General features: G+C 41.9%; 1 protein-coding gene across 1 annotated transcript; it reads right to left on the reverse strand.

The window, feature by feature from the left end:
- Positions 1-397: 397 nt before the first annotated feature.
- Positions 398-1333, reverse strand: LOC134208009 (protein trunk-like). The gene has a single exon (XM_062684110.1). The coding sequence runs from the start codon at positions 1200-1202 to the stop codon at positions 450-452; it is 753 nt and encodes a 250-aa protein (XP_062540094.1). The 5' UTR covers positions 1203-1333; the 3' UTR covers positions 398-449.
- Positions 1334-16907: the final 15574 nt, after the last annotated feature.

Below are 16907 nucleotides of genomic sequence, written 5' to 3' on the forward strand. Positions count from 1 at the left end.
AACCTTAAACAGCCAATTTCTATGCATATTCCTTCCCGAAGCAGAACCACTTCACACCCTACAGAATAAACCCTCCGGCTAATCACTTCGGTTGACTGCTGCTGTCGATTATTGTGATTAAGTCATTACGCGACATTTACCGTAATGTGTCACATTTGCTCGCACCACCAGTTGACAACAAAGTTAAACACCACTTCACTAGCCAAAAACGTTCTGATTAGCCTCATGAATATGGAACAGCTTCTCCTACTCCCGAGCCCACTTGAGAGAAAATTGTTTCAATATTTATGCAAATCGAAGCATGCGACGGAGGTGTTTTCTGCTGTCGAAGTAGGGGCCTACTGTGATTGATTTTCCACATAAAAAAGCGCGGATCGAGAAGTAAAGGGGAACGACATTCTCTAAATTGGATTGTTTATTTCATCGTCAGGGCACGGTAAGCCATCGAATCAGTAGTACCGGGGAGAGCAATCGCAGCAAAAATTGACGGCCCGTTCTTCCCAAATCCAGAGCTCGCTCAGCTCTCCGGGGAGTCCTTCGATTCCGATGTTGTGCAGCGGGTCGACTGGAACGCATTGTCCGGTTCGTTTTCGCAGCAACTTGACCGTGAAGGACCGTGGCGTACACTGGTAATGACCATACCAGCAACGAGTCTTTGCGCATTCGACGGTTCGCAGAAAACGCGGATAGTACTCGGCACCGAGGTCAATCCAGCGAATTCTGGCATCGCATTCCCACGGTCGAGAACTACCATCTCCATTGGGTCCCCGGCGGGTGCTTCTGCTGGCACGGCTTTCCAACCGCAGCTCTTTTAGCAATTGGTCGAAGGCATCGCGTTTTTTCAAAGGAGCCTTGAGAACACGATTGGCCGTATCTTTGGCGTGATCTACGGCCCAGGCTGGGCTATTGCCTAGTTCTTCCACGTAATCACCGTCAACGTAGAACGAGGGGTAAAGCCCATGGGTTGCACCCCGTTTCCCGTCCTTATCGCCATGGGTCGATTCGTCATCCATAACGGGCGGTTTGTCAATGCTCATGTAGCGCGAGTTGAACGCCGGTCCGAGAATGTTGGACAGTATCGGCGTCGGTAATTGTACGCAATTTTTTGGCTGTCTGTTGGTCAAGTAGTTTAAGATGCGCTCGTTCGAAATTCCATTCTGAAGTATTATTAACATCAGCACCACCAGTAGGATGGGATGCATTGTCACAAAAACGAATAAAATCTTCTACATTCAGTACCTCAACAAGCACGATACAAAATTATCAAAACAGTGATTTACAACCAATCGATCTCAGCCGAACTGTTTCCAAAGAAAACTACAAGAACGACGATGATGTATGTGTGCAAGTCACAGTTGATTACTCTTGTCCACAATCAATGTGACATCTCAATTAGGCCAACAATGGCGCAACACGCACAAGAGTCATCCAGGGAGGAATCCTGCGGTGAGAAATTGCCTTGCACGTTTTTATTCGTTTGGTCGTCGTCGTTGTCGTCCAGGAGGGGTATTAACTTTTCAACAATTGATTCCGTTGTCGATCCGGTGCGTTGGAGCAGATGGAAAAGAATTTTGTTCAAATCACACACGACATCGTACGGTTCGAGAATAGGACGATTCCATAATCCTCTTACGTGTCGGTCACATCAGAGAAGGGCCACTCCGACGGGCAAGGTGATGCTGATTCCTGCAAGGAAATGTGTCATTTGTCGACATCTTCGGCATGGATTTATAGTGGGTGGACAAAATTATTTGACAGGGGTGTTGGAAGATCACAAGAAATGCAGAATGTGCCACAATAATGGAAAACCGCCGTGATGCCAAACGCTTACATTCAATTTATGTAGGTTGAATTAAATATCTAGGGGAGAAGGCATTTTTTTGGGCAGCTCAAATCCTCGCCTATTGTTGAACACCACATGACGAATACAACGGAATGTTTAAAATAGATATAGGTTTTGGTCGTTAAACATTCGGCGAATTACTTTATATATGTTTATGCATTACTTTGCTATAACTTCATAAAAAAAACTAGATTGAAACCAGAAACCAGATGTTGCCTTTCTCGCTCATTATAAAATGTATCGAAAAAAGTTCATTAAAGAGGACAGAACATTTATAAAGCAATTAATGGCTTCGCGCTGGAAAATGTAACGGTGCAAGTTTTTGACTGCCATACAGATATAGATATCCAAAATATTTGGAAGATTTTTTTTTTCTTCTTTGGACTTCCAAATGCTTAGAATAGTTCATAATTAGCACCAAACATTGAAAAGCATTAGATGTTTTCAGTAGTATTTTTGAGTATGAAATTCCGCACAAAAAATGTGGAAGAGCTTAAAGGTGAAGAGAAGAAATCATAGCAAAACTGTCATAAAATCAGGTGTTGGCAGAAAGGGCTGCAAAATGGCGGGTTTACAATTATGCTGAAACATGATTTTGCGGCGAAACTGATACGGCTGATTCGTATAACGTTGGACGGATCGAAACCATGTGTAAGGGTTGCGGATGAAATATCGACGTCATTTGTTACCTTAGATGGATTAAAGCTGGGTGATGCACTCTCGAATCTATACTGTTCAATATAGCGCTCGAGAGAGCGATTAGGAGAGCTGGTGTGCAAAGAAGTGGAACCAGGGTTCATTAGTAGTGGTGGTAGTGAAATTGTGCTGGATGGTGAAAAGAATTTGTGTATCTTGGAACATCCCGAGCAACACACATGTTGTAAATCAGTCTATTATACTCATATACGACTTAATTTAGTCATATATGAGTTATTTCAATCAAATCAACGTGAATTGTGCTGCTAGGGATTAGTGACGTGCGATAATGATGTTACCCGCGAGGTGAAAAGGCGTATTGCAGCTGCAAATAGGGCTTATTACGGTCTTCGTAACCAGCTTAAGTCCCGTAGTCTGCAAACGAGAACAAAACTCGCGCTGTATACTACTCTGATTCTTCCGGTGGCTATATACGGCCATGAAACATGGACGTTAAAGGAGGCTGATCGGAGAGCTTTCTGAGTGTTAGAGCGCAAAGTGCTGCGGACAATACTCGGCGGTGAACAGGAGAACGGTATGTGGTGGCGTCGCATGAATCACGAGTTGTACCAGGTGCTGGATATTGTTAAGCTTATACAACACGGCAGACTACGGTGGGCTGGATACGTTGTTCGTATGCCAGAGTAACGTCAAGCGAAGATAATATTTAGTAGAGAACCCGGAAGAGGCCGCAGGCTTCGTGGAAGGCCGCGTACACGATGGCTTTTTGCAGTTGAAGAGTACCTGAGGGCGCTCAATGTTCAGGGCGACTGGAAGCGATTGGCCCAGGATCGAGTCCAGTGGAGAAGGATACCCCATTCGGCGTAGATTCATCGAAGAGCTGTAGCCCATCAAATTTTAAGTAAGTAAGGCAGACAATATTTGAACATTTTTTTTATTGTCTTTATTAATGAGGTTTTCGGCAAATATTTGAACATGTTAAAAATCGGCTCATTACTGTATCTTGTACATATTCATTTACGAAATGATGCTATGGCAATTAATTGCAAAACATTGAAAATAATCCTATTTGAAGCCAAATTGTGAACAAATAAATAATCACAAGCATAAATGCGTCCATTTGTGAAAGAATAGAAACCGAAAATAATAAACATAACATTTATTCCTAAGTTACATTCACAGTATCTTCAAAAATATTGAGAATGTAGATAACACTATTTTGAGGGCCTATTCCGAGTGCAAGCTATATTAGGAGAAAGCTATGACAAGGATTTGTCGTTTAACATTATATTAAGTTATAAATTTCGTAATCTGAACAGACTATAAGCATAATTATTACTTTCATCACCTTTTAGAAAACCAGGAATGTTTAAACGTATGTAAAGAGCATTTTTGATAAACTACATCCTATTTAAATTATTATTTGGGTCTTCTTTTTCATTATCGAATAATAATAAAAGAGTAGAAAATTAGATTACCTGATTACTTCCCCTTTAAACCTCAAATGATCATTATTATTGAAGATATTAACTCGTGTTATGATTATTTAAGAAGCTTTGGACTTTTTTTTTCCGAATAGCTGAGTAGCTACGGTGCAATAGGTTTGGAAGCTCTCTTCAAAGCGACTCTCAAGTGGCTAAGAAGTTTACTTTCAAGACGCTTGGAAGTCTCCTTTCAAGAGGCTCGGAAGCCTCCTTTCAAGAGGCTCGGAAGCCTCCTTTCAAGAGGCTCGGAAGCCTCCTTTCAAGAGGCTCGGAAGCCTCCTTTCAATAGGCTCGGAAGCCTCCTTTCAAGAGGCTCGGAAGCCTCCTTTCAAGAGGCTCGGAAGCCTCCTGTCAAGAAGTTCGGAAGCCTCCTCTCAAGAGGCATGGAAGCCTCCTTTCAAGAGGCTCGAAGCCTTTTCAAGAGGCTCGGAAGCCTTTTCAAGAGGCTGGAAGCCTTTTCAAGAGGCTCGGAAGCCTCCCATCAAGAGGCTCGGAAGCCTCCCATCAAGAGGCTCGGAAGCCTCCTTTCAAGAGGCTCGGAAGCCTCCTTTCAAGAGGCCCGGAAGCCTCCTTTCAAGAGGCTCGGAAGCCTCCTTTCAAGAGGCTCGGAAGCCTCCTTTCAAGAGGCTCGGAAGCCTCCTTCAAGGGGCTCGGAAGCCTCCTTTCAAGAGGCTCGGAAGCCTCCTTTCAAGAGGCTCGGAAGCCTCCTTTCAAGAGGCTCGGAAGCCTCCATTCAAAAGGCCCGGAAGCCTCCTTCAAGAGGCTCAGAGCCTCCTTTCAAGAGGCCCGGAAGCCTCCTTTCAAGAGGCTCAGAAGCCTCCTTTCAAGAGGCCTGGAAGCCTCCTTCAAGAGGCTCAGAAGCCTCCTTTCAAGACTCAGGAAGCCTCCTTTCAAGAGGCCCGGAAGCCTCCTTTCAAGAGGCCCGGAAGCCTCCTTCAAGAGGCCTGGAAGCCTCCTTCAAGAGGCTCAAGCCTCCTTTCAAGAGGCTCAGAAGCCTCCTTTCAAGAGGCCCGAAGCCTCCTTTCAAGAGGCCAGGCCTCCTCCTTCAAGAGGCTCGGAAGCCTCCTTCAAGAGGCCTGGAAGCCTCCTTTCAAGAGGCTCAAGCCTCCTTCAAGAGGCCTGGAAGCCTCCTTTCAAGAGGCCTGGAAGCCTCCTTTCAAGAGGCCCGGAAGCCTCCTTCAAGAGGCCTGAAGCCTCCTTCAAGAGGCCTCAAGCCTCCTTTCAAGAGGCCTGGAAGCCTCCTTCAAGAGGTCTGGAAGCCTCCTTCAAGAGGCCTGGAAGCCTCCTTTCAAGAGGCTCAGAAGCCTCCTTTCAAGAGGCTCAGAAGCCTCCTTTCAAGAGGCTCGGAAGCCTCCTTTCAAGAGGCTCAGAAGCCTCCTTTCAAGAGGCTCAGGAAGCCTCCTTTCAAGAGGCTCGGAAGCCTCCTTTCAAGAGGCTCAGGCCTGAAAGCCTCCTTTCAAGAGGCTCGGAAGCCTCCTTTCAAGAGGCTGGAAGCCTCCTTTTCAAGAGGCCTGGAAGCCTCCTTTCAAGAGGCTCAGAAGCCTCCTTTCAAGAGGCTCAGAAGCCTCCTTTCAAGAGGCTCGGAAGCCTCCTTTCAAGAGGCTCAGAAGCCTATTTTCAAGAGGCTCGGAAGCCTCCTTTAAAGAGGCCTGGAAGCCTCCTTTCAAGAGGTTCGGAAGCCTCCTTTCAATAGGCTCGGAAGCCTCCTTTCAATAGACTCGGAAGCCTCCTTTCAATAGGCTCGGAAGCCTTCTTTCAAGAGGCTCGGAAGGCTCCTTTCAAGAGGCTCGGAAGCCTTCTTTCAAGTGGCCCGGAAGCCTTTTTTCAAGAGGCTCGGAAGCCTCCTTTCAAGTGGCCCGGAAGCCTTTTTTCAAGAGGCTCGGAAGCCTCCTTTCAAGAGGCTCGGAAGCCTCCTTTCAAGAGGCTCGGAAGCCTCCTTTCAAGAGGCTCGGAAGCCTCCTTTCAAGAGGCTCGGAAGCCTCCTTTCAAGAGGCCTGGAAGCCTCATTTCAAGAGGCCTGGAAGCCTCCTTTCAAGAGGCCTGGAAGCCTCCTTTCAAGAGGCCTGGAAGCCTCCTTTCAAGAGGCCTGGAAGCCTCCTTTCAGGAGGCTGGGAGCCTCCTTTCAGGAGGCTCGGAAGCCGCCTTTCAAGAGGCTCGGGAGCCTCCTGTCAAGAGGCCTCAAGCCTCCTTTCAAGAGGCCTCGGAAGCCTCCTTCAAGAGGCTCGGAAGCCTCCTTCAAGAGGCTCGGAAGCCTCCTTTCAAGAGGCTCGGAAGCCTCCTTTCAAGAGGCCTGGAAGCCTCCTTTCAAGAGGCCTGGAAGCCTCCTTTCAAGAGGCCTGGAAGCCTCCTTTCAAGAGGCTCGGAAGCCTCCTTTCAAGAGGCTCGGAAGCCTCCTTTCAAGAGGCTCGGAAGCCTCCTTTCAAGAGGCTCGGAAGCCTCCTTTCAAGAGGCTCGGAAGCCTCCTTTCAAGAGGCCTGGAAGCCTCCTTTCAAGAGGCTCGGAAGCCTCCTTTCAAGAGGCTCGGAAGCCTCCTTTCAAGAGGCTCGGAAGCCTCCTTCCGAGAGGCTCGGAACCCTTCTTTCAAGAGGCTCGAAAGCCTCCTTTCAAGAGGCTGGAAAGCCTTCTATCAAGAGGCTTACCAACCTTCACGGTGCCTGTTTCAGTGTTAGGAGACATTTCCAGAGGGCAGTGGTCAGAGAGGAGGGAAAGATAGTTTTCCGTGAAGCTAAAGCGGCTTTCAAACGGCGATCAAAATCAGCAAGTCCAACTGCTTCAAGGAGTTGTGCCGAGAAGCTGACGCTGATCCTTTTGGGGCAACGCTTATCGAGTAGTTACAAAGAAGATCAGGGGTCCAGCGATGCCAGCCAAAATATGTCCGGACAAGTTGAATATGAAGTGTTTAGTAGATGGTAACTTTCCGGATACGTGAAAGATGCAGAAACTGGTCTTGCTGCCGAAACCAGGGAAACCGCCGGGAAATCAACCATCGTATAGGCCCATATGTCTGTTGGATACACTGTCTGTTGGAAACTTCTAAAAAGGGTTATCCTTGAGAGGCTGACACAGTTCATGGAGGGCGAGACTGGCTTATCGGAAAAGCAGTTCGGATTCCGTAAAGGAAGATAGACTGGATGCAATCAGGTTAGTCAGTGAAGATGCAGAGAGGGCTTTCAAGAATCGGTTCTGCGTGGTAGTGACGATTGACGTCAAAACGCGTTCAAAGGTATGTATGTATGTATGTCTTGATCAAAACTTGATCCATACTACCCATAATTGTCCCATGCTAGCCTTTGTAGTTTTTTACTTTTTATCTCAGAGCAGGCTATTTTGATGTATTTTTTTGGGAATTAAAGACAGTGAGTTTTGTTCGAATAATTATTGCTAAATCTTGAGGCATTTTTGTCTCACGATGAGTATTTAGGATTTCTACAGAATATATTATTTTATGAAATGACCTTGGGAGCGACGCTATTATTGGTATTGTATTTCATGATTGGATCTTCCAAACCAAGCCAAAGTTAATAAAGGCAACCCTGAAAGTTTTCATGCACACCAAGTGAATATTGTATTTCTCGACAGATCAGTCCCGCTAAATTAAAATTTGAATGGGCATAGTCGCAAATTCTATTTTCGTTTTTACTAGCTGCATTCTTGATATCCTTCGTTTTCATAATGTTTTTATTATAACAGTGTTTAATAAATACCAAAACCCACATGCTTCATGCCAGAGGAAAAACATGGCTTTTAAATTTCCTCAGTTATGCGTTATATGAGGAAGGGAGGGGTACCAAAATTGTGACTTTTTGTTACGAGGGGGAGGGTGGCGGTCAAAAACTTGGATTTTTGCGTTACGTAATTGATGAACAGACCCTAACCGGTGAGTCGCTGGAAAGGTGGTGGAAATGCTGTTGCCGGAGACGACCGACGCAATTGAAAACTGGATAAAAGGAGTCAAGCTGCAGCTGGCTCACCACAAAACCGAAGTGATGCCGGTCAGCAACTGCAAAGTAATTCAGCGGATGCAGATAACCATCGGAAGGCACGACATCCCGTCGGTACGGTACGGGAGACATTTAGGTGTGACGACTGATTGACCGATTGAACTTCAACACTCACGTGGACTATTCCTGTGGAAAGACGATTAAAATGATCAGTGCGTTAGCAAGGATAATGCCGAACGTCGGCACTCCGAAAGGCAGCAGTAGTCGTCTTCTGGCGACAGTATCATCCTCGAGTTTCAGCCTGGGGAGCCGCGCTCAAGACGAAACGTAACCGGAGAAAGCTGAATAGCGTGTTTGGTCTAATGGCCATTCGAGTCGCGAGTGCGTACCGAACCATTTCATCGGAGGAAGTTTGCGTTATCGATGATATCGAGTGCTACCAACGGAGAGGTACCAGAAATGTGAGGCAGGCGCACTATGGGGCGGCTGCATACAAGTAGGTGGCCGAAAATATTTTCATTTCATTTCTGCAATATTTCACACTTATATCGTAGATTATTGTCTAAAAGATGTGAAATACTTGTTTTGCAGGTCGTTATTACTTCTAAGGTCTCCAAACTCCCTAGAATACAGACCTTTGATCTCTATGGAATATATCCCTTTTATCTACGAATGTCTCATGTACACAGCAGTCTATAGATGTGTATTTTATTGCAGCGCAGACCTGTAGAGTTCAAACTAGAAAATTGTATACTGTTTTTATGTGAATTGAGTTGTACAGATGTTCTAAGTTGCACAAGGACTCCGTCAAATACAGGCCATTGCATCTACATACGTAACAGGTTGTCTTTGTAGGATTTTTCAGATTGGTTCAGGCTCTTAACCCGTAAAACAAGTAAAGGGAATACAATATAAAGCTCTATTAAAGCTAAACGAACTCCATGCAATAAAAGCTTCAAGATATATAAGTATACTGCAACAACATTTATTTATTCATTATGTACATGAACATCCTCAACAAAATCATCATTTATTTCTTCAAGATCGATTAAAATATCTGCTATGGTATATTTTTCTGTACTCGAATCTGTTGTATTGCAAGAAGTTTCAGTCACTAAAAAACTTTGAACATCTTATGGATATTCCAAATTAGATTTATTTTGAAGTCGCTTACCTAAGTTGAGGGAGCTTATCAAAGGATCCGACGAGTTCATAGCACGACTGAAAACGTCATGTAAATTTTCTTCTCTTGAGGCTTTCCTGGCATGATGAGTCCGACTTTTTTTAAGTGCTTGTGTTGTCACTCAGCTGCTTCTTCAGCCAACATTCCAAGTGGTGCTGGTGAATGAATAATTATATCCCCAGCATGGGCAAGGTCTTTATGCACCGTAGCAGGAATTTTATACCAATCATACAGCTGCAAATATAACCGGTAGGTTGCTTTACAATAACTGTCTAGCTTTTCAGGATTGATTGGCTCTTGGCAGTTTATCGCGATCAGAATGTTCCAGAACCGGTGAATTAGCTCTTCGTTGACATTTAATGCTTCACTTAACAGATTTGGATTCGAAAACGCTCGTCGACAAATATTTCCAGTTGTACTTGATCCTGCTCCACCTTGCCTTGTTGGCTGGTCGACTCTTACACCAAAGCTATCATAAAGCCTTTTCTGTATAAGTTGTTTTCTCTTCAAGTACGCTTCCTTTAATATCTTTGATACCTGCCACTTTTTAAAATCCATTCGGTAAGATATGTGAAGAAGGCACTCGAAAAACCGCATCCATGCATGTAATGGAGATATTCCATAAATAAGTGTCCCTATCTCTGGTGTATATCCTTTTTCAAACTCCTAGAATATTTGAAAAACAAAACAGTTTTTAAAAATGTACAAGTATTTCTTTAAAAAAATAATACCTCTAGGCTTGTCATTACATTTGGAGTGGCTTTACAAATTGGGCAATTTTGCATAGATGACGTACCAGTTATGTAATTTAGAACTTTACCATCCACCATGCTCATGACAAAATCGAAGTCAACCAAAACATATTTCTCCTGCTCCAAATCGATCTTAACTGGAACTAATTCACTTAGTTCTCTCTCTATGGTGTTTTTGCAATCGATCACAGCTTGCTTCGATTCCTTCACAAACTCTAGCATAATTGGTCTGCAATAACGAATACTTTGTGGGGTCAAGTTGTACCAAAAAATATGTTTACGATTACTTAGTAAATACAAATGTATTGAAGTCGTTGTCACTGAAAATACATCTGAATCATCTTGTTGATTCGTACCTGGGAATGATTGATGGTATTGCGAGTATCCCGTAGATCCGTCCATACCCCAACTACTTAAAAGGACCATTTCGACGAAGTCCTGGTTATTTTCATCCATATATTGATTGATTTCGTGTTTCAATGATTTCACTATTCGTTCTACAGTATGTTGCATTAGCGATTGTATTCTAACCTAAAAGAAAAATATGAATACATATATTATTCCATTTCAAGGGAGATGATCTATTTTTCATTACTTGTATTTTTGTTGCCGTTTTTTCGATGGAATCCAGCTGAGGAGAACATATCGCTTTCATTTTTTGTATCACTTTGTAAGTAGGAAATCCTGCAGGATTTTTTTTATGTGTTTGTACTGTCGGGTCTTCTCTTTTTTTAAATAAAATAAACATAAATAATTAAGTTTCCACATTTTTGTATTCATCTCTTTTTTTTCAAATTCAATCTTTTCTTCCACACATCCGTTCTTCACACCAATCGTCACAAAACTAACTTTCCCGCCTGACAAGTCTTGCAAGGACGACGCTCTCCGTGTTACGCTCAGTAACATCTCACCGCTCTCACGCAGGACGTCGCAAGCTGCTCTGTTGCCAACACTCCAATGAAACGACTGACAAATTTAACATGATTTATGATAATGATTTGAATCAATGTTGTATTAACGTATAAATCAATATAATTATATTTTATTCATAATTTTACTATTTCCTACATCCTACGATATTATTATATTTCAATTATTATTCTTCTATTTCCAAACATATTTACGCATATCACAATCGAGGAAATATTCAAAAGTTTCTTCATCGGACATCATTCCATGAGAATCACTTAGAGTAGTGTACATTCTGGAAGCGTGATCTCGGTTTTTTAAAATATGGCCTATCACTTTCACCATACTCGTATCACTTCTGTTGTAGGCAGTTCTTCTTGCTCCCAGTAGCGCTTTTTCTATGGTATCCTCTCTTGGATCCATTAGCTCGTCATTAATTCTTCTGCGCTTCGTACGCTCACTTAAATCCTCAAAATTTGTTGATGGCCTTCCACGAGATGTTGAAGCCACTGGTTCTGGCTCAGCATGATAAAATTCTTCTAATTCAAATTCTGTGTCAAGCCATTCCTCATTATATGAGTCAAAGTAAGTTTTGGACCGGGATGCGGCCTGCCATTTTTTTTCAAATTTCAGATGCAGATTTTTCAATTTTGTATGAAGTTGACTCTTTTTTTGTTTATCCACAGCGAAGCTTTGGCAGATATATTCCAAAGCTTTTTCAACGCGATCTACCTGACGTCCCTCGTGAGCTCTAAATACTTCAATGTGTTGCCTATAATTCATGATTCACCAAATAATAAGTACAAACACTTCACACGATTTACCTTCGCAATCACAGCTCACTATGCACTCAGATAGACATTCATAAATGTTCTGTTTATTTCTTTCACCTAGGTACATACCAATAATTATCGAAAGATGTCCTTAGGTACAGACATTTTTGCTTCTTGTATTCACATATTGGATTTTAATTAATATCAAAATTTTACTTTTTATGAAATAATTTCAAATGAAGCCTAGAGTATTTTCGTAACCCTCAAGAGTATATTGTTTTTTTTTCATATTTATTTGCTTGATACTTGATACACGCTTAAAGTAAATTACACATCGCATGAATAATTTTCACACATGATGACGATGACACGAGAGAATAGCAATCTGTGTGAAAATTATGTGTAAGACATGCACAGCCGCTGTGTAATGTCTTTTATTCTTTTAATATGTGTAAGAAATTTTTCTTCGAACTGTCAAGTCCATTTTGATCGCCATGATGGCGGTTGCGTCCGGCATGCATCGCAAGGAAAATGACTTTTTCTGTAGATTTTCGATATGTTTCGATACGATACAACTAAAATGTGTGACTATAAACATCGCACTTTAGTTTGGTCATATCGAAACAAATGGGGACTCCTCTGAAATAGTATAAAAATGTTGCGATAATTTTCAATTTACATGATTAAAGGTTAGGTTAGGTCCGTTTTCCGACCGCTCTCTCACTGTGTGAAATGAACTCATCGGAAATCGTTCACCGTCAATTACACTAAAATGAGTAACATTTCAGTTACTCATAATATGTGTTGTTCCAGGTTAGGCCCGTTTTGTGTGAACGAAACACAAAATTGTGTGAATGACTTTAAGCGTGTAGATAATGAGTTGCCTCCTCTTGGTGAGCCTACGCCAAATGGAGTATCATATAGCTGCATAAGCTATCGTGTACACGGCCTACCACGAAGCCTACGACACTTTTCGTGTTATCTACTATCTCTATTTTAACTGTTCTTGATGCTCTTTTGTCATACGCATGGGATTTGTATCCAGCCCATCACAGTCTGCCGTGTATTATGAGAATAATAACATTTAATTTTTCAAAATTAATGACTTTTTTTTTCGAAAAAGTGATCGGAATCGCAGATTTGCAGCCATAAGCAGCAGGAATTTGTTTTAATGCCTTCTGGGAGGTCCAAAGAAAGTCGTAGTGGTAGTCGCTAAGCGAAACTTTGAGAAACTTTTTTTGTATGGAACTTTTTGTATGAAAAAATTTTTTTTTTCTTCGTGTCATTTTCGGATGTTTCACTACCTATTTTCCCTTCGCAAGTCCATGAAACAAGCTTTCAGAAACTTTTTAAAGAGTTGTAAAAGAGCTACTGTAGCCGAAGATATTGACAGTTGAATAATGCATTGATTTTTCAAGAACTAAAAAGTGTCTGGCTCTAATGCCTATATCTTGATAACCATATGGCTTAGAGTGCTGATATACTGGGGCTTAATGCTCCAAAGCATTAGCATTTAGTAGGTCAACTTGAATTACGAATCAGAGAAAGTCGATTTTTTTTATTTTCGGCCACCTGATTCCCCATAGTGAGGCGGTGAGACTGGACTCAATGGTGAAGTGGCAGCATGAGTGGAACAATACAGATAATGGAAGGTCCATCGGCTCATCCCTAACGTTTTAAAGGAAATCCTTGTTGTTCGAATCGCATAACTTGTTTTGATGCTGTGAAATCGCCGATTATGATTGCTTAAATTGATATCTTTTTGGTCGTTTTAACGGTTAAAATAACAAAAAACATAGCACAAAAATCTTACTGTGACATCAAATTGAAAACGTTTCCTGTTATCGATGAGAGCGAATCGAAAACTAATTTTGCTATTGGTTCCGATGTCACAGTAAGATTTTTGTGCTATACGTTTTGTTATTTTAACCGTTAAAATGACCAAAAAGATATCAAGTTAAGTAATCATAATCGGCGATTTCACTACATCAAAACAAGTTATCGATTTGCTCTCAAGCTTTGCTCGGGAAGTCTTCCATTGTCGATCTTGCCGGAGATCAAAGTGCGTAAGTAGAAGCATGCAAAAGGCATGTTTCACTATAAGTCGATAATTACTTCTCTATATGTTATCCCTGGGGTCTCCAGTAGCCGTGCGAGCAAAGGCATGGGATTGCCAATCCGGAGATGGCGAGTTCGATTCTTTCTGCCGGTCTAGGATGTTTTCGGGTTGGAAACATTCTCGACTTCCTGGGCATGGTTTATCCATTGTACTTGCCACACAAGATACATACTCATGCAATGGCGGGCATAGAAAAACTTTCAATGAATAACTGAGGAAATGCTAATAGAATACTAAGTTGAAAAGCAGGCCATGTTCCAGTTGGAATGTAGAGCCATAGAAGAAGAAGAAGATGTTATCACTAGCGAAACTTTGGTTCGTCACTTTACTAACTTTAAACCTAAAGCTTAAAGTTTCTATCCACTTTCTACAGGAATATGGAGGCGCACGATTTTATTAAATTTTCAAAAATGCTGCTGCTTCTCTTCATACCCTGCTATCGGATGCGCACAGAAGCGTGAAGCGCAGAGAGGTTGCAAACTTGTTTATGTTGAGCACTTTGCGCACGAAATGTAATCACGGGTGGCGTAACATTACACTCAGGCAAATTGGCTTTCGAATATCATAATGCTGCCTTTTGAAATTTCAGATGTTCATAATTTCACGAGTCCTTTTGAATTTTAACCCCAAAACTTGTAGCAAATTTCCAAAAGGCAGCATTATGATATTCGAAAGCCAATTTGCCTGAGTGTACAAGTTTTGGGTTTAAAATTCAAAAGGACTCATTATGAAGTAAATTTTCATGGTCAATACAAAACATAACATCTTCTTAAGTCTGATTTATGAAATCACAATGATGCATTATGAACGCTGTACGCTAGACATGAATAATTCCATAAACTCTACCTTATGAATTTCAGAAGTAGCATTTGGAACCCATAATCACGCCTTATGAATTTCGTAATTCTTATGAAATATCTTAATGAATTCATAATGCGAATTTACAAATTTATTATTGCATTTTCCAATATATTATCGATCCATAATGCTGCATTATGAATTCCTAAATTGAGCATATTGAAAATTTCCTCGAATTTAGACCATATGTAATTAAAATATTTGATTCATTCATGGTTATGCGTTATTTCAAATTCGCGTTTCGGCTTAATCGAGGACATCGAGGGGGTATGAATAAGTGAGCGGTGTCGGACGCGTTTCAAAATCCACATTCGAAGACAAATTTTAGTATCTTATTCGAATTAAAACTAATACTTTGCACATGTAGGTGCAATTGTTATTTCACCGTTGAACACTTATGTTATTCACCGCTGACACTTTGAGAACACTTCCACTTTATCTTTTCTTCAAACCACCTCGATGTCAAATTCAGCCGCACGACTTGAATACTTTGCAATATGTGAGAACATGATCCTCTTGACAGAAGCTTCTTCCTTCCGATTAGGGTAAATAAAATGAGCATGATGTTTTTCATAAAATGCATTATGATTTTTTTCATTTTAGCTTTGAACAAAGTACCAAAAGGTGCCTTATGAAATTCATTACATGCAACGAATTAACAACATACGTCGAAATAATGAAGTCTAAAGCGCTCAATATGAAAAGCATGAGGGACTTATGTTTCAACCAATTTCAGCAATCTTGTAGATTCATAAGTTTTGCCTTATGTATTTCGTATGTTCATTTGCCTGAGTGTAGATGCGGGTGGCGCAGTCCAACTTTATTTAGAGGGAAGAGAAGTAAGTAAGCAGTAAGACAGTAAGTAAGTAAGTAAGTAAGCAACCAGTAAGTAAGCAGGAAGACAAGTAAGCAGAATTCAATACCAAATGTTCAAAACGACTCATCTGCTTTTGTATACAAAAATTCAAACGTCGATTTGACGAACCTGAGAGCACTCACACGCAAACCAACACCATCAACAGATAGCAGAACCCTTCGCCTAAGTGTTGATGGTGTTGGGTTGCGTGGGAGTGCTCTCAGATTCGTCAAATCGACGCTTGTATCTTTGTTTACAAAAGTAGATAAGTCGTTTTGAAAATTTGGTATTGAATTGTTGATTGCATCGATTGTCCAACGCGAACTGACTACTGGTCTAAACTCCAGAATGATTACTGTTTTCTTTATTACTGTTTTTTCAACAACACTGCACGGTAGGCCTGGCTAAGTTAATGTTTGATTATCATTGATGTACCTACTGCAAACATTAAAAATGGCTATAAATAGTTTTACTATCAATTTTACAACTTTTCAAGATTCTTCTAATCTAAATGATGTCTGTATATGTGTAGATTAGACTAGACTAAAATATTTACGATTCTGCAAAATATCATTAACTTCATTGTATAGCAATGTCAAAATTGAAGTTATTCGCCCAAAATGTCCGATTCAAAAACATAAATAACTCAATGCAATCCATGTGAGCAATAATTAATCATAAATTTCAATATTCCAGAAATTCGTTCCAAACACACTCGATGGCAAAAGCATAAACGATTCTACTCCAATTCACACCCATGTCAAGTGAAATAGCATTCCACTAGCGGCTCCTATCACAATCCGACCATCCACCCACCACCCACGAGCTCACATGTGTCAGACCCCCGGCACCGGAGTCAAAATATCTCCATTAGCATTCCTGCGTGGAGAGAAAAAAAAATTGACCACATTTTCACGTTCTTCATAATACATAAAAGTGCTCCCCGTTCCACAATTGGCCGGACAATCCACCTCAAACCCATTCCCACACGAGGGGATGCATTGCATCAGATTCTGCTCGATGCCAATGAGCACCTGCTGTGATCCGCGCGGTGAATTTCAAATGCCAAACCAGCAGCAGCAGCAAATAGACAATAAAGCCGAAAACGGGGCGTGACTTTACGGAAACCGGGGAAGAAGCTGCCGTTGCCGTGGGAGAGAATACCCTCGAATGGGAGATAAATCGAGCGAAGTGGTTGCCGGCCTGAAGCTATTTGCGAAGCACGGAACCACGTTCCTGTGGATTCCCGAGCAGAGCAAGTGATGCAATGTCACTTGTTGCTTCCGATTTGCGACGTGTTCTCCGCACTCGCAGGGAGAGAGCGGATACGAAACGCAGGATTCTCTTGCTGCCGGATGGGACTTTTGCACCGTCCTTGTAGGCGGTGACGATCCTGCGCAGTAGGTTCCAAGGAATTCATTGGTTGCTGGAGGAATGTATGCAAGCATACTGTTGGCAGGATTCGATAGCAGGTTTCGAACAGGTTCAATTCAGTTGGTGCTGAACCGCGGACATCGTTGAACGTTGGAAAA

Source organism: Armigeres subalbatus, chromosome 1, assembly GCF_024139115.2.
Source record: "Armigeres subalbatus isolate Guangzhou_Male chromosome 1, GZ_Asu_2, whole genome shotgun sequence".
NCBI lineage: Eukaryota > Metazoa > Arthropoda > Insecta > Diptera > Culicidae > Armigeres > Armigeres subalbatus.

Bases quoted from the DNA above. Each gene is read 5' to 3' on its own strand.
- LOC134208009 (XM_062684110.1), bottom strand. From the start codon at position 1,202: ATGCATCCCATCCTACTGGTGGTGCTGATGTTAATAATACTTCAGAAT.